This window comes from Gymnodraco acuticeps, unplaced genomic scaffold (assembly GCF_902827175.1).
Source record: "Gymnodraco acuticeps unplaced genomic scaffold, fGymAcu1.1, whole genome shotgun sequence".
NCBI classification, from domain to species: domain Eukaryota; kingdom Metazoa; phylum Chordata; class Actinopteri; order Perciformes; family Bathydraconidae; genus Gymnodraco; species Gymnodraco acuticeps.
Genome location: NW_022992308.1, coordinates 2,091,416 through 2,112,220, shown reverse-complemented (window position 1 = coordinate 2,112,220; position 20,805 = coordinate 2,091,416). Strand labels below are relative to the sequence as shown.

General features: G+C 39.6%; 3 protein-coding genes across 3 annotated transcripts; 2 read left to right on the top strand and 1 right to left on the bottom strand.

The window, feature by feature from the left end:
- Positions 1-265: 265 nt before the first annotated feature.
- cops6 (COP9 signalosome subunit 6) lies at positions 266-6,326 on the bottom strand. The gene is made up of 10 exons (XM_034208147.1): positions 5,852-6,326; positions 4,459-4,584; positions 4,245-4,376; positions 3,892-3,980; positions 3,234-3,296; positions 3,104-3,151; positions 2,889-3,003; positions 1,645-1,737; positions 1,316-1,416; positions 266-699 (listed from the first exon to the last, which is right to left on the bottom strand). The coding sequence occupies exons 1-10, from the start codon at positions 5,892-5,894 to the stop codon at positions 559-561; spliced, it is 951 nt and encodes a 316-aa protein (XP_034064038.1). The 5' UTR covers positions 5,895-6,326; the 3' UTR covers positions 266-558.
- LOC117541071 (F-box/LRR-repeat protein 12-like) lies at positions 6,298-9,559 on the top strand. The gene is made up of 3 exons (XM_034208146.1): positions 6,298-6,518; positions 6,653-6,728; positions 7,501-9,559. Exons 1-3 carry the CDS (start codon positions 6,418-6,420, stop codon positions 8,545-8,547), a joined length of 1,224 nt encoding a protein of 407 aa, XP_034064037.1. The 5' UTR covers positions 6,298-6,417; the 3' UTR covers positions 8,548-9,559.
- Positions 9,560-9,942: 383 nt separating this feature from the next.
- Positions 9,943-15,706, top strand: LOC117541070 (aurora kinase B-like). Its single transcript, XM_034208145.1, has 9 exons — positions 9,943-10,064; positions 10,974-11,012; positions 11,202-11,283; positions 11,364-11,409; positions 11,526-11,714; positions 12,995-13,133; positions 13,346-13,494; positions 13,612-13,786; positions 15,137-15,706. Exons 1-9 carry the CDS (start codon positions 10,059-10,061, stop codon positions 15,308-15,310), a joined length of 999 nt encoding a protein of 332 aa, XP_034064036.1. The 5' UTR covers positions 9,943-10,058; the 3' UTR covers positions 15,311-15,706.
- Positions 15,707-20,805: the final 5,099 nt, after the last annotated feature.

Here is a 20,805-nt window from a genome sequence, read left to right as displayed (position 1 = left end):
TTCCAAGACTTATCAAATAATTTTTTTACGACATCTTATAGCATAATATACTTGTTTTCAATGCTATTATACACCAGGGCATTTGTATGGCACACAATACTATAACATCCAATACAGGATTGGAACTGTTGATACAACATTTCTAAAAGGTTCAAAAGGTAAAAGTCAATTTATTTTAAATGCTGTATTTTGTTATAGAAATCAAGGCACTCAAATAAAAAGCAATGTTTTCCAGGTTTAAGCTTTGAAATAAGAGGAGTCAAAGTCCATGAAAAAAATCAGCAGATCATTTATTACAAACAGAAACATGAAACAATATAACAAACGGGTAATATATATAACGTTCATGTACAGTGAATTCATTCCTGTGCATAACCAAGATAGACTTGAGCCATTCTCTCTTACTGATCGGTGTAATTAGGTGCTTTTCATTACACTTGTGGTTGAAAATGAGAAACAGGTTTGAGAAGATCCTGTAGAATTTGTTTTAGCTAACCAAAAATGAAACAAACCAAAAAGAAACTGCAGCGCATGTCTCCGCCTCGTTTCGCTGTCAGCTCAAAAGAAGAGTCCTCTCATCCTGCGGCCGATGCCCTGTCTGTCGTACAGGACGTTGAACTTGTTGATGAACTGGTTCATGCTGTTGCAGGTCTTAGTGATGGTGCCTAAGTAGGCCATGAGACCCACGTCATTACATTGCTGCAGGGGGAGAAGAAAGGCAGCGTTATACAAAGCAAAGCAATCAAACACAATGTAATTCATGGTTATACGTTTCTGTCTTAAGTGGACATTGTATTTTGTGAATATAAATATAGCATTGGAAAATATACAGTAACCCAAAATGAAGTGTTCATCTTTAGGATTACTGGGAAAAAAAAATCTGCATTGTTCAAATGTTTTTTCTCCTACATTTAACATCAATTTTGTTTTTTCCAATGTCAACAAATCAGATGCAAAGACCAAAAGCAACATTTGATTCATCCTGATTCCAAAAACAATTAAAGACACACCGAAAACGTCATTATAGTGCTGCATAACATGTTTCTGCATTATGATTAACAAGGATCTATAAAATCAATAAACAAGTAGCTTAAAATAGTAACCCAAAAATGCATTATTTACTTCTATCCGAGTAACGTTAGTTAAAAGATATCACATTATTTGTTGGAATTAGCCGTTATATGGGATTTGTTCCTCGAGGAAAACATAGACTCATCATGTCAGCCATATCTTTTGACTTTCCGATGAAACAAATCTCCATGCATTAGGGGGGATAACCACTTCTTATATGTGAAGGTACAAAAAGCTTGCTTACATCATAGAAGTCTGTTTTGAATTTGATGGTGCTGAGGACCGGCAATCTGTGGCAGAGGGCGTTCGCTTCTCGGAGGATCTCGTGATTAAATGGCACCTCTCCTGCAGAGAATAAAGACAGAGGGGAAATATTAAAAAACATGTTCAGCTCAGTATACTAAAACAAAGAGGTAAGACTATGTGGTCAAAACAGTATCTTACAGAGGCTTGTAATTAAGGAGGTGTGTTCGAGGGGCCTGGAAACATCTTATCTATGAACAGCTGTTTTCCAGACTTATTTCCACATTCTTCGCTCTAACTGCCTCATTAAAAAGGGCTGTCGTCTCTCACCTGATTCCACGGCTTTGACGTACTCTAGGATGATCCTCACCCGGCTGTGGAGCATCTTGATCGCACTGTGCTGGGCTATGAGGTGCTCAGCCACTAGAGGAGAAGAAACAGAGAGTCAGTTAACCTTCGATGCACGAGTGACTGGACCCTACACTCTTCCATAAGTGGGTCAAAAAGGACCCGTATTAGAATAATGTGTGTTTTTATGCAATTTTTGGTTAAGAAAAATCACTTGTATAATATTTAGTATTATATTTGGGTTCACACTAGAAATATTTTATATTTAATTTTTCACTATTTATAATTTTAGACATTTTTTTTACATTTTGAAAAAAAAACGAAATTCCATAGGAAATGCATGCGGGTCATTTTTGACCCACTTATGGAAGCTTGGGGTAGTAATACAAAAACTACAATTTCTTAAAATGTATAACATTTACATTTTGAATGGCATGATATCCAAAACATGTTTTTTGAGGAATAGCTGGAATATGAAATGATGGAAAAATGTAATTACAAAGATACTCTAAGAAAACCACCTCACCGGGTCAAAAAAGACCCACTTATGCATCTAAGGGTTAAAGACCTGTTCAGACAAGTCATTTTTGATGACAGCGTTTAATATCAGTGTGGTCACAGGACGGCAGGTTCCTTTGAAATGTCCATCACTATTATCAAAATCTAAATGATCGTTATTTTCGAGAAAGACTTCGGAAAAGGACTTTAGTTAACGAAGATGAAACAGTCACCGATTTAACCGTAATGCACGTAAACTTCTAGCTTATTTGTATTATTGCTTTCTCTTAACATTTCTTTAAAGTCCTTCATTTTATATTTAATGTATTTTTAGATTTATGACATTTAATATCTAATCATTAAGGCATCAGTACAATATTAATACATTTTCTTTAATTATTACAGTCTATTTATGAATGTGTATATGTGCAAATAAATAAATGATACTACTCACAAAGATACAGCACAAAGTAGTGACAATAGTGAACTAATGTTAAAAAGTTCAATAGTATCTTCAGAAGCTGCGAAAGTCACAGGATGTAAATGTATCATAGTCTGAGACAAGAGCTGTGATAATGGCTGTTAAATAAATAATGTGTCATAAAAGCAACCTTAAAAACAATGCTAAAGTGCAGATGGTTTACAGGTGACATGATATTGTTGAGTATATAAACTCACTCGCAGCGTTGAAGCTTCAAAAGGTAAGAACGTGTCCCAATAACTCGTACCTGTTGAGTTTTCTCCGGTGCCGGTGGCTGTCATTCGAGCTACGTGGTCGACACCGATTCTCTCCGCTTCCTCTGTGGCCAGAGTGTACGTCAGCTCAGCAAACAACATGGTAGCCTACGTTAAATAAAAAACATGTCAGATCAGACTTCTCTGTAGGAAACTAGGTCACTGCTTTTGAAAAGGATATTTAGACGGTATGAAATCAAAAGATTACCTCGCCGTTGATGATGTCAATCACAGACTCATAAACACTGACAGGAAGCTGAAGGAGAAAGAAAACCTTGTTAAAAGCAGCTCTATCTAATAAACAACTTATTTATGAGGGGAAATGCAGAGAAACTCACATCTGTGTGTTTGGTCAATGGGTTGAGCTTGAGGAAGAGAGGGCTCTCAATGATCTCACACACCTGGCAGCAACAGGGAAATAACAGTAAACAAAATGTAGAACACACAATCAGAAATAACAGAATTACAATTAGATCAGCGTTTCCGTCAGGGGGGCGTCTTGCCGCCATTATTCAGCTCGGAACGCCCTGAACTCGAGCCGAGGGCGTCCAAAAAATATTAATAATTCGAGAGAAGATCGATTTGGACGCGATGAGCACTGCGCCGGAGCCTCCCAGCGGCGAAACTGAGGCTCCGTGGTAAACTGTGGTAACATGAAGAGCCGTTTGGGAGCCGAAACAGCCGGCGCCTTAAGAGAGCCGAGCCAAACGATCCGGCTCACTAACGGAAAGAGACAGTATCTATAAGGGACGGCTCAATTCAAAATTCAAGCACCCCCCCCCCCCCCCCGCTCTCGACGCCGACGCCCTCTCAGCCCTGGTCTGGCGGAAACACTGAATTAGATATTTAATTTTGAGAGCAGAAGCCCAAAAAGGAATTTGTCAATATAGCCATTAACTTTGGATGAATCTTACATCAAATAGTATTTACTCTTGGACAGATGACTATGTATTACCAACAACAACATTGACTGTACATATCGCCACTTTTGCGTACCTGCTTGTGAATGTGGATGTCTGATGCGTCGGGGGGTCCGCCTGTGGTGTACCAGCCCAAAAACTCCATCTCTTTAAAGACCTGTTTGACTGAGAGACAAAATGAAATATAAAATAAGAACTACAGCAAGCACAAGAATTTCTGTAATAAGCACCGTAGACATTTTTCAATGAGTGAATATAATTTGCAGTCCTTTGATAAAGCTACTATGTACTACTAATATAGTATGCTTTTTTTAATGACATTTTTATGAGATCTTATGCCAAGACAAAAGACATGGCTTAAAATAATGAAAGGAGAATTTAAAAAAAAGAGTATAGTTTTTTTGTCATTCACAGACACAATCTACGTACATTGTTCCTCCTTGGTGTAGTAGTACTCCTTGTCAATGTGTACCCGATCATCTATGGTGACGGACAGCAACTCAAAGGAGTTCATCACCTCGATGTTTCTCCCCTCCTGCTTCCCGATCATGGCGCCAATAACTGAACAGGGAGTACAACATTAACTCGTGCATTAAATGACTGTTTACGTGCCATCTCTCTTCAATAGAGCTGTCTTACATACCCTGCATTGGACGTCCCTCTTGAGAGCGGATGCGTATCCAGTGGTCAGATATGTTGAGGATCACCAGAGGGTGTAAGGCAACAGACACGCTGCCGGTGACGCCTGCAGCCATAACACTGGGGCTGGCTACAGTCCAACAGAGACACAACAAGAGGAGCTTTAACATCTACAGATACTTCAGAAGAACAACACAAGCTAATTTACAACGTCACATTTTTCAGTCATTTACTGACAGCTTTAAGAGGATTGATCAGACAATCAGAAAACAAAACACATACATATATATCAGGACATACAGAAGCTGAAATAAATGAATATAATTTTTGAACTCCATTCATTGATGTGTGTTTGAATCCAATCAATTATAACAATAATTTATGTTGTAATGGTGTTTAGGCCAGTAATAGCTTAATACACATATATATATATATTACATTTCAACATTATAAGACTTTAAAAGTTTAAACCAGCAGAAAGCTAGGACTACTTAGACTTTAATAATTGTTGATTTATTGCGAGTTATTTTGTCAATGCAATATTCAATATTATCACATATTTTCATTGATTTGGGGGGAAATAAAGGACAATGAATAGGTCTTTAGACTGCATTACACGAATCATGTTCCTATTCTCAGATTTAGATCTTTAGTTTTTCTCATAATTGGTATATAGATTTATTTTATCATTTATTTGGAAAATGTTCCATAATTTGATCATTATGAATGTTTGTTCTATGTTTTCCCTGTCATGTTTTTATCTTTTTGAGTATTTATTGAACTGTACGGAGGCCTTAGGTATGGCGAAAGGCCCCCTCAAATAAAACGCTTTTTTAAATATTACTGTTCCAATCTCAAAATACTTACTATACATTTGATATTATCTTTTTTATATCTCTGAATGTTTGCACATGTACTTGTTGTTAATTTAAATGAGTATTAACACAATAATAAACTGTATGTATAGTCTTCTATGGTTCAATACAAACATGTGATATACATTTACTGAAAGCTAGAGATAGGCCCATTCATCACATGGACAGCGGAACAGCCTTAAATAGAGATTGGGTTGTTGTTATGACTAGTCACTCAGTATGTTTTCCATCAATCCTGCCTGAGCGGACTGACTTGTTTATATTCCTGACGCTAACTCGAGTAATAAAGCAAGAAAATATATCAAAAATACTGATTAAAACACCACAAAGTGATGCATTTGTTGACAGCTTTATAGCAGAGCCGTGTACGTTAGCCCGCTTATGTCAGCAAGCTAGCCAACTACCACCTTAAACATCACTAAATCAACACTTACACACACCCACAACACACATGTAGGACATATGCTATGGTGTTTGTGTTAATATCAGGCAGAAATGTTGCGATAAGTGAGAAATACTCGCCTGCCCCATCCACTTCCATTCCTCCACCATTGCTGGTCGCCATCTTGTCCGGTAATCCGCGCAGGCGCAGTGCGGTCTTCACCTCAACGACCGTTAGGTGGCAGTGTTGCAGGAAGTGTTCACATCGGTTTTTATTTTTTTACTTTATTTCTAGTACTTTCGCACTAGTACAACATTGAACTAAATGTACTTAGTTACTTTCCTCCACCGTATTTCTATCATTTAGTATATAAATCCTCCTTATCTATTCGTAAGTTTTGAACATGTATTTTATTATGTATTGTCTGCGAGATTGTGTCTTTTAAGTTATCAAAAAGATCATAATCTTGTAAAACAAGCTGTTCCACATAGTTACTGTCCTACATTACACAGTTGTACATAAATATAGGCTGATGTGATCTGAGACAAGCTGTGTTTCACATGAAGAAGTCCAAGATATTGCAGGCTAACTGCCGTTCGGTCCTTCCGCGGAGGGACATGTTTCCAGGGGACTAGCTGAGGTAGCACATCCTGTGTGCGCTGGGATACCAGTCCGTGTTCAAGGCTTTAATAGTTTTGTTTACAAAATGGATGAATATAAAGCCTGTAACCTGGACTATTTTCCGGAAAATATCTTAATTGATGTCTTGTCGTTTTTGAGCGTACGAGAGGTTGTCAGAGCCGGGAGGTAAGATACATTTAACTTTGCTGACATCTGTTTTAACCAGTTATTCGTCTTGTGAAAGAAAACTGTGTCTTTTGTTGTGACTCATTTATGTCACATGATGAAGTTATTTGTTGTTTTTTTACGGTGTTTCTTAGAGTGTGTAAGAGATGGAAACGTCTCGTTAAAGACCAAAGACTGTGGAGACTTGTGGATCTGACTACATGGAAAGGGGTAAGAGTGTTACCGGCGATGTGGCTTCACCTTTCATTTCATAGTGTGGTGTTACATTTATGTAGGGAACATAGCCATGTCATTAATGAAACAAACATGTAGTCATGAATGACGCCTCTTGTTTTATGGCAGCTTATCATATTCGAGTCTCTATTGTTTGTTTGTTCTCTTACGTATTTTTATTTTAAAGACCAATTTAAGCACGTATATTGCAAATTATCTTGGGCTGTGGTGTATGGCAGTGGTTCTTTCTACATACTTGTCACAATAGAAATACACATAAATAAACAAGTATAAGCAATCTTAGCAAGTGGCCTCTAAAAATGTACAATTTCTTATACATTATAATCACATGTACTGTACCTATAACACTTCACCAAATAGCGATGAAGAAAAGGCTCTACTCTCTGTCTTTGAAATCTAACAACCATGTCAAGAGACTTGGTGTTGTCATTGAGAAACGTATATTAAAGTGTTGAACGTCACATCAAATCAAAAACAACATCTGTAAAAAAGAAAAGAAAAGACAAAGAAGAAACAGCAACCTCTATCAGAGGCTTCGTGTCCGGACATGACTCAGAAATATGTGTTCACCTTTACTTTCTTAGGCCTCATTAGGTGATGCTAAAATAAAATAAAAATGTTCAGTTTTCTCTTGAAGACAATGCTGTTCATACAGGTTCTGTGTCTGTGCAATATTGACTGAAACTGTCTCTTTTGCCTCCCTTCCCCCCCCACTCAACACATACATGGACTGTCCATTGTGTGTTAGGTAACATCCCGCATACTCTGGCTCCTGCTGCGTCAGTACCTGGGTTGTGGTCTACGGTGCCTGCGGTTGCGTGGTTTGCTACTTTCTGCCCGAGGAGGAACCTTTCTGTCTGAGTCTTGGCTAAAAGCTTTGTCCACAAAGTGCCCTCGTCTGAGTAAGCTCTATCTTCTGCACGCAGACCTGCGAGGCCTCCCCAGTTGCCAGCTCCTCCCTCCATCTTTGCAGATCCTGGAGCTGCGTGGCTGTGAGCTGCCGCGAGAATTTTTCAACCAGACTTCCCCTGCTAGTTCCCAAGAAACACCAGAAGCCACGTCCAGTGTTGGTGCTCAACAGAAAATAAGGGATCAGAAAGGAAAAGGGCAAGCCTCTCCATCAGGGATTGGCATTGATACGTTAGTCCTCAACAACGTGCCCTCTTTCACAGACCAGCATCTGCAGAGTCTGACAACATGGGAGAGGCTCAGGCGCTTGGAGCTGCGCGACACCTTTCGTGTAACAGCAAACGGGCTCAGGAGCAGTGCTGCCAAGGAGGGCGTCTGTGGTGTGGAAGGGCTCTCCAGACTCAAGTTTCTGGAAATAGGCATCACTGGGCGGCAAGGCTACCAGTTACAGATGGCCTCCCTCGGTCTGGGGGCAGGATGGCTGGGCCTGGAGGAGCTGAGTCTAGGGGGTAAGGAGGTGGGGCCGGGCCTGCTCTGCGCCAGCCGTCTGAAGGACCTGAAGTGTCTGTGCCTGTGGGCCTGCACGCTCAGCAAGATGCAGATAGTGCGGAGCTGCAGGATGCTCCGTGGACTCCGCCAGCTGGAGTTTTTGGACGTGATCTTCCAGCCTCCACAGTGTCCACCTGTAGTGGAGGGAGAGGGTGGTGGTGGAGCAGGAGAAGAGCAGGACAATGATGAAGCAGCAGGTGGAGATAACAGTAATGATGAGAACAGGACACTAGATGCAAACGATCCCATACCCAGTTTGCGTCGCTCACTGGCTGCCCTGCTGCCATCATGCACTGTAGTTTTCACCAACTGCTCTGTTCAGATTAATCCAGACTAAATCTCTACTACTACTACTTCATTATACAGGCAGTAGCAAATAGAGATACAGTTCCCTTTCACAAAAGCACATGTCATTTTATGTAGCGTTATAAATACAACAAACAACTTCAGTTTTTATTATTGTGTCATGCGTATACAGTATGTATGATACAGGTTCCAGATATCGGAATCAGATCTTTTAATTTATACATTTTAAAAAGCATCGCTGTCAAAACATTTACTGTATAATACTGATGAAATTGTAGTAAACTATACTGAAAAAAGTCCACCAACTGGCCTACTTGTCCAGGCTTTTAAGACTGTTTTGCCACCTTTTAATAATCTGTCAACCTCAAAAGCCAGAGGAGTGAAATCTGATTTCAAGATTGCAAATAAAAAATTGTTGGCTTCTTTGTAAGCAAAATGTTTAATATGATTCAGGGACATAATTTGTTTAACATCCATACATATCTATTTGTTTTTAACAGAATATTTTCCAAACATTGTTCTTCAAACTTGAATAAAAGCTTGCTTTTTTTTTTTAATGGTGCTATATATTGTGAAGTACGTTATAAAAACCGTTATGGAAAAATTATGAAACTGTCACAGCTAGAGGGTGAAGCCACAAGCAGGCGTATAACAGGAGCGTACCGCTGGCACCTGTTTCCTGTTCCTTCGCTTCACAATGTATACAATCAGAAAAAACATCAACATCTGATACAAGCAGGCGTTTGGTTTTGGTTTGACAGCAAAACAGCAAGGGATATTTAAATGAGTCTTTAACAAGTCCCAATTCTGTTTCACTTTTATTTGTAGAAATAAGAAATGGTAATTGTTAATGTCTGTTTGATGTGTTATTGAAAACCATTAATGTATTATTGGGAAAGCCATTGCCTATACAATAGTGGAAAACATGGAAGATGTATGTCTTTGAAATGAATTGTGATGCATTGGTACCAACCATTTTCACTTTAACACTGTAGAATACATATTAGAAATTGTTCAGAATAAAACTATTTTGAACAAATACATATTTTGTATCATTTGTCTTTTTTTTCTTCTAATTGCACCACATACTAAAAACTCCATAAAAGATCTAAGTTTTGATTGATAGACTGACATTTATGCATATTAGAAAAAAAAACGTGTAATGTGATTATCAAATATATTGATATATTAAACATTTATTCAGTTGTATTTAATATGAATATGATTAGGTTAGGTTCATGTGGCCAGGCCATAAACTGTTTATATAAGGTGCCAAGCTTATGAAGAAAACAAAAGTAATGTACCGAGAAGATAGGACACTCTAAAGATAGGTGGGGAACTATCGGGAACTATACATCCATCCATGGAACTAGTAGGGCGGGTCGACGTTTTACTTACGTCAGTGTAAACCAATCACATGCAACAAATCCGGCCAATCAGGTGCGTGCAAGACAGTTTTAAAACGTTGGCGGCTGAGGGAGTTCAAAATAGTAACTCCGGGATTTCCTTACTAAAACGTTTATACGTTCATCCTTATCTACAATGCAGGTAAATCTATTTAAAAAAAATCTTTGATAGAGAAATAAAACCGTGTACTAGATTAGGCTAACAAAAGATTCGCAATACGCGCCAATTCTGAATGGTGTAAAAGGGAACAGGGTGTTTGCTAAATAGTTAGAAGTTAGCTTAAGCTAATTTAGCATTAAACCACATATTCTGTTAAACGCCGTATATAGCGAACGTAGATATTATTTACAATAGCAACTGTGGTTTAATCCAAATTAACCGGATTAGTAGGTTACATAGTCCCTGCATTACACCCAACCTCAGACCAGGGAGCCAACGTTAGCGTATCGTAGCCTAACAATGGCCTACTGGACCTTTCTCATTTTGAAAAAAACAAACTTCTACGTTATAATTTAAACGTAGCCTACATACGGAATCCACAGGAAACACCTGTAGCTATTTAAATAATGCATGCAGTGACTAGGAATATGGCAATCGTCTGGCGTTAGAATACATTTGACAACAAATCCGCCTTTGTTATCCTTATACAACGTAGTAAAACCGTGCATCAATATCAAACGGCAGATATTCTCCAACGTGTTGCTGAAAATGTACACTATAATACAAAAAACACACATTCCACTGCAGTAGTACAGATTGTCTGACTCTGAACTGTATATCCAACTGTACAGTGTACACATCTTTTAATTTGAGCACAAAATAGTTTGTGATCAAATAAGGTTCACTATTAAGTACGACGTGGGCAAATAGTTAAAAACGGACATTTAAAAATTAAATTGCACCGTTAAAAATAATCTGTTTCCAATTCGGAGTCTTGCAGCATATAGGTTTGAACTTTCACCTCAGTTTAGAGTCTGAATGACAAGAACATATGCATTAAGTTCAATTGTATGGTACATTAATGTGATTGCTGTATTTATTTCTTTACAGAATAAGGAAAATGATGAGCCCAGGGGTTTCACACGACCGGTAAGATGTCAAACAAAAATATATACATATATATTTCCAGCTGGGATCAAGCAATATTTAATAAATTGAACTACAACTGACCATTTATCATGCCAATATTGGTATCAAAATAGATCAGAAACTATTATTGGCTGGAACAACATTTTAACAATGGGTTTCTTATTATTTGTGTTTGCTTCTGTTTAACAGTTCGCACCCCCAAGCATGGTGGCAGGCCCACAGCGCATTCAGGTGAAACCACGAGCAGAGATGGACAAAAATGCCATCACAGGTAACATTACCCGCCTCTTCTATAAATAACATTCAAAAACCATAAGACATTTTCCAGTTTTAATTGTATTATCATTTCAGGCCCAGGGCGACAGTGTGTTGGCTCATCCTCCAGTGCAGTCGCAAAGTACGTATAACCCTTAAAAACATCACGGTTTTGTTGCCAGTTGTGTTTTTTGTAATGCTTTCCCAAATCAAAGTGGTTAAAATGAGTATAAATATCCATCTTTTTACTTTCATAAGGAAAATGTCCATCAATGACTTTGACATCGGTCGACCTCTGGGGAAAGGCAAATTTGGAAATGTCTACCTTGCGAGGGTGAAGTCGTTGCAGGCCGTCGTGGCACTGAAGGTGTTGTTCAAGTCACAGATGGAGAAGGAAGGCGTGGAGCATCAACTCAGGAGGGAGATTGAGATCCAGTCACATCTTAAGTGAGTATCCTAAAAAACATTTTGATAAATGACAAGGAATTACGCCTCTCAGTATAACTTCCTTGTAGGTTATTTGCTACTATCTACCAATGGTTACAGGAACATCACAAAATGCTCAGGAAATTATTTGTAGGTTAGATGTGCTTAAAGCTTTGTGATTGCTAATAAAGTGGATTATAGTGTCACATTTTTCATTTAATTTCAAACCTTTATTTACCCAGGTATATCCATTGAGATCATTGATCTCTTTTTCAAGGGAGACCTGCTCAAGTAGGTTCCACATGAAACATAAACCGAACAACAAAAAGGACATCATACAGTATCATTACAGGGTTTACAATTTACAATAACTATCCACATGAGCAGGTACCAACAGCTTCCGATTGAGTAGCATCCAACCGAGCTTTAAAAACATTTAGTGGCACCAGATTGCTCAGTTCCCATTTAATTTGCAGACTATTCCAAGACAGAGGAGCTGCGCATGTAAAAGCTATCTTCCCTAAGACAGTCCTAGCAGTTGGCACATTTAATAAACCACAGCATTCGATCTCAGGCAGTAGCCACTTACAATTCGCCGTGAGATCAGGGAGCAGATGTAGGATGGAAGTTTCCCTAACATGGCTTTATATATAAAAATTTACCAGTGACTGAGCCTCCGTACAGTTAGTGAAAGCAAACCAGCCCTTGCATACAGTGATGGGTTAATGCTTTACAGTTTGTCACAAATCTCAGTGCACTGTGATACGCAGCATCTAACTTGACCAGGCAATTGGCAGGTGCATTCATATATAACAAATCACCATATTCCAGCACAGGTAAAAAGGTCACAGTGACTAGCCTTTTCCTGGCCTCAAGCGAGAAACAGGACTTGTTTCTGAAAAAGAAACCTAGCCTAACCCTCAGCTTTTTCAGCAGGTTATTGACATGAAGTTTAAAAGTAAGACGATCATCAAGCCAGATACCAAGGTATTTGTAACAGGTAACCACTTCAAGTTTTATTCCTTGCGTAGTTACAATATCTAAAACAGGCTCTGGTGTCTTTTTAGCTTTAGAAAAGAGCATTACCTTGGTTTTATCAACATTTTAAAAGAAGCTTTAGTTCAGAGAGCTGAGTCTGAATAATGTTAAAAACTGCTTGCAATTCAACAACAGCCTCATAACATAAAATAAAACAGGATGTTTGTATCTTCTACCACAAACATGCTGACCTGAAATGTATTAATTTGTTTTCAAAACAAAGACTAACAGTTTCCTCAAAACACCCTCTGTTTTCTCCTCAGGCACCCCAACATTTTGCGCTTCTACAATTATTTCTATGATCAGACCAGGGTGTTCTTGGTGCTTGAGTATGCCCCACGTGGTGAAATGTACAAGGAGCTACAGAGATGTGGAAAATTTGATGACCAGCGCACTGCAACAGTAAGACATGATGTTGCTTCTTAAAGGCATTTTATTTGCGCTGTTATTGTTTAGTCAGTGAACCTAGTTTTGGAATTCTTAATTCCTTCAATCCTTGCTGTGCCCTGTGTTCAAAGAGAAGTTTGACTGATCTACAATTTAGTTTTTGTTATCTTGAAAAATAAGTATTCTTTAAAGTCTTGTCTATTAAGTTAACCTCTTTACATTTTTAGTACATGGAGGAGATATCGGACGCACTGTTGTATTGCCATGAAAGGAAAGTGATTCATCGTGATATCAAGCCAGAGAATCTGCTTCTGGGCTTTCGTGGAGAGCTGAAAATTGCCGATTTTGGATGGTCCGTCCATGCACCTTCTCTAAGGTGAGGATCCAGTATAAAGTTCTACTGTGTTTTATCAGAGCTGTCTCAATACTGATGAGTCACACGATGCTTGTTGCTGTTTTTCTTAGCTCACTTCTTGTTTTAAAATCCCTCCAGGCGTCGTACAATGTGCGGGACTCTGGACTACCTCCCTCCAGAGATGATTGAGGGTCACACTCACAGTGAGAAGGTGGACCTGTGGTGCGTCGGGGTCCTCTGCTACGAATGCTTGGTCGGGAACCCACCTTTTGAAACTGAGAGCCATTCAGAAACATACAAAAGAATTAAGAAGGTTGGTGTTGGACAAATATGAATGTTGAGTAATCTTTTCTATAGGAACGTTTGAGAGAAACATCTGGCAGAAAGGTATTTAACCATTTGTAAATTAACTTTAAGATTGTCCCTCTATATCGGGGGGTCAAACTCAAATACACAGTGGGCCAACATTTAAAAATGGGTACTAGTCGAGGGCCGAACTTGGTTCAATGTTTATTGCAAAACTTATTGAAATGACTTATTGCACATATTAAACCTGGAACTAACAAAGCTTAAATTATTGCCTATAAAAACAACATTAAACATTAAATACTCAGTTGCATTAATTTCTTATGGCTCTATCTGCAGCTTTTTCGGAGTCATTTCTTATGATTACATTTTTCCACAGGCCAACAACAGCTTCAAAAAAACGATTTCCCTCAAAGAAAAAACTAGGGATACTCCGATCGAGATCGGCCGATACTCACTCTCTAAACATGCCGATCGCATGACGTAAAATACGTGACACTTTTCTCTGTGTGCGGCAAAACAAGCTCGCCAAAATGGCTTCACCGGTCTGGCAGTATTTTAAGGTGTCCGAAAAAGACAGTAAAATAGCGGAATGCAACGTGTGTGTGTGAAGCAGAAATCCTGCAGCTCCGCCCGCCGGACCGGTGAGCGGAGCGAAACACACAAGAGTTGAACCTAACACACTTAGCTATTTGAACTAGCTAAACTAGTTATACATATATTTATTCTTAACTGTCGGGTCACTCATTACTGGATCAGTGAGCTGCATGAGACGATACTGACGGGCTTTCAGGAGAGGAAAAGAGAGCGCTTCCGCTCATTTCTCCCGTGTTATTATCCAAAGTGAATGTAAACTTGAATAATGTACATCATTTAAATGTAATAATTATGTTGGTGGTTGTTTCTGGAAGCTCCAGTGAATGAATCTTTAAATAGAAGATTTAAAGTGATGTTTAAATCTTCTATTTAGGCCCCGCCCACCAACCAAACATGCCCTGTTGTCACAAGAAAAAAAGTGCAGAAGGAAACATCCATTGAAACTCAGTTTGCTGCTCTGTGATGCTAGTTCAAGCAGATACTTGGCATCTCATCTTGGGTGCAAGTTCATCAATGTTTGGGCTCAGGCTCTGAGCGGAGGAAATCCTCAGGGTTGAGTGAAGGTGTGCGTGCAATATACCAGCGGGCCAGATCTAATAGTAATTAAAATGATCCTGCGGCCCAAATTAAATCCACCAAGGGCCTGATATAATTGTTTTGGGGGAAACTGTCCCTTGACTGATTTGAATTAAAGTCCAAGGTTATTTTATACCAGTCATTGTTCAGATTTCATTAATAGATGATATCCTACTGTTTGCAGGTGGATTTGAAGGTCCCCAAAAACATCTCAGACGGTGCACGGGACCTGATCTCCAAGCTGCTTCGCCACAACCCCGCCGATCGTTTCCCACTACAGAGTGTCATTGATCACACATGGGTGCGTGCCAACTCTCGCAGAGTCCTACCGCCCGTCTGCCCTGGGGACCAATCCTGAGCCCGCTTGCCTGCCTCCCACTGAGGGGTGTTTTATCTGTCCTCCACAAGAGACTGGGCCTTTAGGTGTCAATGGCATGGACTTCAAACTGCCATCATATCAGCACATTGTATGATTGGTATTGGGATGGTTTACCCACTTTTTTTTCTTGTACAGTGTGATGTCCTTATCTATGTTTATCTAGAGGTGTTTTTATGGTCTTTTCCTTCTTGAACCTTTGTTTTCTTTATTTTAAATGTACACGGTTCTATTTTGACTTTCTGTATCAGTGTTGAAAGTACTACTGTTGGACTGATTGAAGCTGACTTTTCTCAATAGTTTGAGGGTTGTGCTGGATGGCATGTTTTATTTCCCCTCAAGCTATGCTTTTAAATTCTAATAAATATTCTAAAACAATGGGTTGACATTTAAGTAATTGATCTAAATGTTTTTGTCATTCTGCCAATCCCAACAGTTGGTCATAACAAATGTTATATTCTGCTTTTTAAACAGTTTTACAAAGTTGTTCATCCAACTAATTTTGGAAGCATTTTTTATTTTGTATCAACCTTATTTACATATATGAAGCAAAAAGAGTTTAGTTAAAAACAAAACTGACCATTGGTTGATGTATGAATTACTGCTGTAACAGGTTTTTCTAGTTCAACCTACCAAAACAGAACTTGGTGTAAGAGATTTGCTGAGATTCTGGCCCATTATAAGCCTATCCTGAAAAGCATTTTCATAAAGCTCCAAGAGTAAAACCTCTCGGTATAACTTCCTTGTAGGTAATTTGCTACCATCTACTGACTGTTACGGGAACACACAAATGCTCACAGAATATGTGTATGCAGGTGAGATTTCCTTAAAAATAGATAAGACGGAAGAATTGTCCCAATTGTGAAAAGTAATTCATAACATTTAAATCATTGTTACGTAATTGCAACAAAATCTGATCATGTGGCATTTTTTTCAGATTCGCACTTGATCACATGGCCGCACGGTAGCGTGGCCGAGCGGTCTAATAATAATAGATTTAATTTGTTAGCGCTTTTACAGGTGCTCAAAGACGCTTTACAGATATAGAGAAAAGGAAGGAACAACAAATAAATACATAGTTAAAGTCATAATACAAAAACAATCACACATTAAAAGCCAGATTGAAGCGGTGAGTTTTTTGAAGGTGGTGAGGTCAGTGCAGTCTCTGATGGGTTGTGGGAGTGAGTTCCAGAGGGAGGGGGCAGCGACGGAGAAGGCTCTGTCCCCCCAGGTCCGGTGATTGGTGCGGGTGGGGATTGATAGGAGGTTGGCTTCTGATGAGCGGAGGCAGTGGGAAGGGGTGTGGTGGTGCAGCAGGTATGTGAGGTAGGGGGGTGGGCTGATTGTTGAGGGCTTTGTGAGTAATGAGGAGGACTTTGAAGTTGATTCTTTGATTCCACTGACGCCAGTGGAGGTTCTGGAGGACGGGAGTGATGTGGTCTCGGGAGCGGGTGAGGAGGCGGGCAGCAGAGTTCTGGATATGTTGGAGTTTATTGAGGAGGTTGGATGGTATGCCGTAGTAGAGGATGCTATTGCAGTCGAGTCGTGAAGTGATGAATGCATGAATCAGGGTTTCAGCAGCAGAGGAGGGGAGTGATGGGCGGAGACGGCCAATGTTTTTGAGGTGGAAAAAGGCGGTGATGTGATTGATGTGGTTGTTGAATTTGAGCTGACTGTCGAAGATGACTCCGAGGTTGCGGATGTGAGGGGGGGAGAGAGAGTGTGGCTGTCAATGGTGAAGTTGAAATTCTGGATGTCTTTGATACGGGATGGGGGGCCGATGATGATGTCTGATTTGGCACTGTTCAGTTGGAGATAGTTTGTTTGCATCCATGCTTTTATTTCTGAGAGACAGTTGGTGAGAGTGGAGTGTGTTGTGGGGGTGATGGCTTTTGTTGAGATATAAAGTTGGATGTCATCGGCGTAGCAGTGAAATTGAAGGTTGTGGCGACGAATGATTTTGCCAAGGGGGAGCATGTAGAGGATGAAGAGGAGGGGGCCAAGCACCGAACCCTGGGGGACGCCTTGGGACAGAGGAGCAGTGGAGGAGGTGCAGTTGTTGATGTTGATAAACTGATGTCTGTCGGTGAGGTAGGATTTCAGCCAGGAGAGTGCAGTGTCGGTGATGTTGAGGGATGATTCGAGGAGGGACAGCAGGATGGCGTGGTTGATGGTGTCGAATGCTGCGGTGAGGTCGAGGAGGATGAGGATGTTCAGATTGCCGGAGTCAGAGGAGAGGAGGAGGTAATTTGTGATTTTGAGAAGAGCTGTTTCGGTGCTGTGTTTTGATCGGAAACTGGATTGAAATGGCTCAAAGAGGTCATTGGAGCTGAGGTGGGATTTTAGTTGTGAAGCAATGACACGTTCAAGTATTTTTGACAGAAAGGGGAGATTTGAGATGGGCCGGAAGTTGGACATGATGTCAGGTGTGAGTCCAGGTCTTTTGAGAATGGGTGTGACAGCAGCCAGTTTGAGAGAGGGGGGAACTGATCCAGATCTGAGGGAGGAGTTAATGATGGTGGTGATGAGTTGGGAGATGGCAGGGAGGCTCTCTTTAACAATTTGGAGGGCATTGGGTCAAGTGTGCAGGTGGAGTTAATTCCAGTATACTTTTTTTTAAATTTTATTTTATTTTTTAAAATGGTGCTATATATTGTGAAGTACGTTATAAAAACTGTTATGGAAAACCAAATGAGAAGCTCTTGATGTATGAAATAAGAAGACTGTCTTCAAGGTTATTCATATGTACTAGAGATGTTAAGATTCACCGATTCGCATCGGTGCACCGGCATAAACGTTCAAGATGCGAGTGCACCGGTTGAAAGAGTGCACATCGGCTACAGTTTGGGTTGAACCGGGTTGAACTCGCGATGCATCGATTGCGTAGCGTCTTTGCATCGGTAAAAAACCGATTCATTCATATAAAATCCCCTCATCTTGTCAACGCTCAGCAGAGACGATCTTTGATATTTGCTTTGCCATTACGGAGGCCGAGAGTCTCAGTTATCAACACACACGGAAGTTGAGGAGAAAGAGAAACACAGCGCACCGAAAAATACCTACAAATCAAACGTTTGGCAACACTTCGGATTGTTCAAGAAAGACGGTGTAATAGTCCTTTATGCTATATAGTTGACCGCAGGTCATGGAGAGTAATAAGGTATCCGTAGACCTTTGTATGAGGTATCTTTATTACTTAACAGGTCTACAGCCATGATACATAGATCCGTCCTAGATGCGGGCTTGCATACACACAGTATCACTCCGCAGCCGCACCCCATCAGTAACGTCCTGATGGTATATGTGTGCGGCACTATATACTACAGACGGTCAACTTGAAAAATCGCTCGCAAATTGTTAACGATGCCGAGCCGCTTTAAAGTACACAAGTAGTACGAGGAACTTAGCGACGCACATAAAGAGGCGACATGGGGTCTGCGGCTGAAAAGATAAACCTGAAAGTTAGACATACGAGTTAAATCACTCAGTGAGGTGTTCTGTCAGAGAGAGTGGTGTTTAGTTTACAGCAGCCTGTGACGGCCAATAATAATGTAAATGTCTTCCTTACTGTAAGCAATACCTGTTTGTGAAAGGTTATTTGTGTTCTTTATTGTTCATATAGAACCCACTGCTTTCTGCTCACTGGTGAGTTAGCCTATGAATGAGTGTTAAGCACATCAGGATGGCAGCTGTATGGGCATTGCACTATGGTAGCTGTTATTTTCACATTGTTAATGTGAGCAATGCATCCTTACATTGTTGGATGTGGACTGTGAGGTGTTATAGAATTGTACTCTGGAGAGCTTTTAAAGGTAAAAAAAATAAACGGCATGATGGGATGTGCAGTACCAAATATGTAAAGCACTTTTTTGTTAATGTATGATTTGCTGCATATAAGGAATAAAACAAAAATCCTCTGTCGTACCATATTGAAGTATCATTATTTTTGCATCGTGTTGAATCGCATCGTATCGCACCAAATCACATAATGTTGAATCAAATCGTATCTAACTGTATCGCAACAGGGGTGAATCGTATCGCATCGCCTGGTGTTTCAAATGTATCGTTAATGTATCGTATCGTGGCAACGTATCGAGATGCGCATCGCATCGGCCTCAGTGATGGAGATGCACATCCCTAATATGTACTCTTTAAAGTCACACTAAAATAACACATTATGAAACTGTCACAGCTAGAGGGTGAAGCCACAAGCAGGCGTATAACAGGAGCGTACCGCTTGCACTTGTTTCCTGTTCCTTCGCTTCACAATGTATACAATCAGAAAAAACATCAACATCTGATACAAGCAGGCGTTTGGTTTTGGTTTGACAGCAAAACAGCAAGGGATATTTAAATGAGTCTTTAACAAGTCCCAATTCTGTTTCACTTTTATTTGTAGAAATAAGAAATGGTAATTGTTAATGTCTGTTTGATGTGTTATTGAAAACCATTAATGTATTATTGGGAAAACCATTGCCAATATACAATAGTGGAAAACATGGAAGATGTATGTCTTTGAAATGAATTGTGATGCATTGGTACCAACCATTTTCACTTTAACACTGTAGAATACATATTAGAAATTGTTCAGAATAAAACTATTTTGAACAAATACATATTTTGTATCATTTGTCTTTTTTTTCTTCTAATTGCACCACATACTAAAAACTCCATAAAAGATCTAAGTTTTGATTGATAGAATGACATTTATGCATATTAGAAAAAAAAACGTGTAGGGGAGAGAGGGGTAAGTTGAGCCAGTGGGTAAATTGAACCACCCCCTGTAACCAGGCAACGCCTTATAGTTGTAATCAAGTGACCAGAAATTATGCAAGCTCCACCCATTTCTCCTTGCCTGTGAAAGAGAGATCCTCATTGTGTTCTAGTAAGTAAACATTTTTAGAAAAAAACGTTTTTTGCTTGTCAAAGTAAATGTTCTAGATGTTAGCTATATTGGCTGGCATGTAAAAAAAAAAGTATCCAGGTTTAAACACTTATATTGTATATGTTGATGTGTTGGCAGCGTATTAAACCATGTGAATCATTAAGCTAAAGATGACTCTGAATTGTAATGCTAGGCTATTTTTTCTAAAATGGTGGCTGTGGGGTAAAGTGAACCATGGGCCTTGGGGTAAGTTGAGCCACTTTTTCAATGGAGAAATGAATGAAAGTAGGCCAAGTTGATGATAAGAGCTCATTGTTGGCTACATTTAAAGTTGAATTTACCCTGTGTTTGATTGGTAAGATGTATGAAATTGTATCACCATTTTTTAACATGTTAAAAAAAAATCAATCAATTCAATAGAAATTTATATAAAAAATATTTGAAAAACTAAGCTTGTATTTGGTTTGTTATTTATTGTTTATAGTTACCTTTAAGATGTGTTGTAGGCAGGGGCGTCGCCTGGACCTGGAAACATTCGGGGCTTAGCCCACAGTGGCGGCGCTACAGTCAAATTTTCTACTCCAAGACTCCC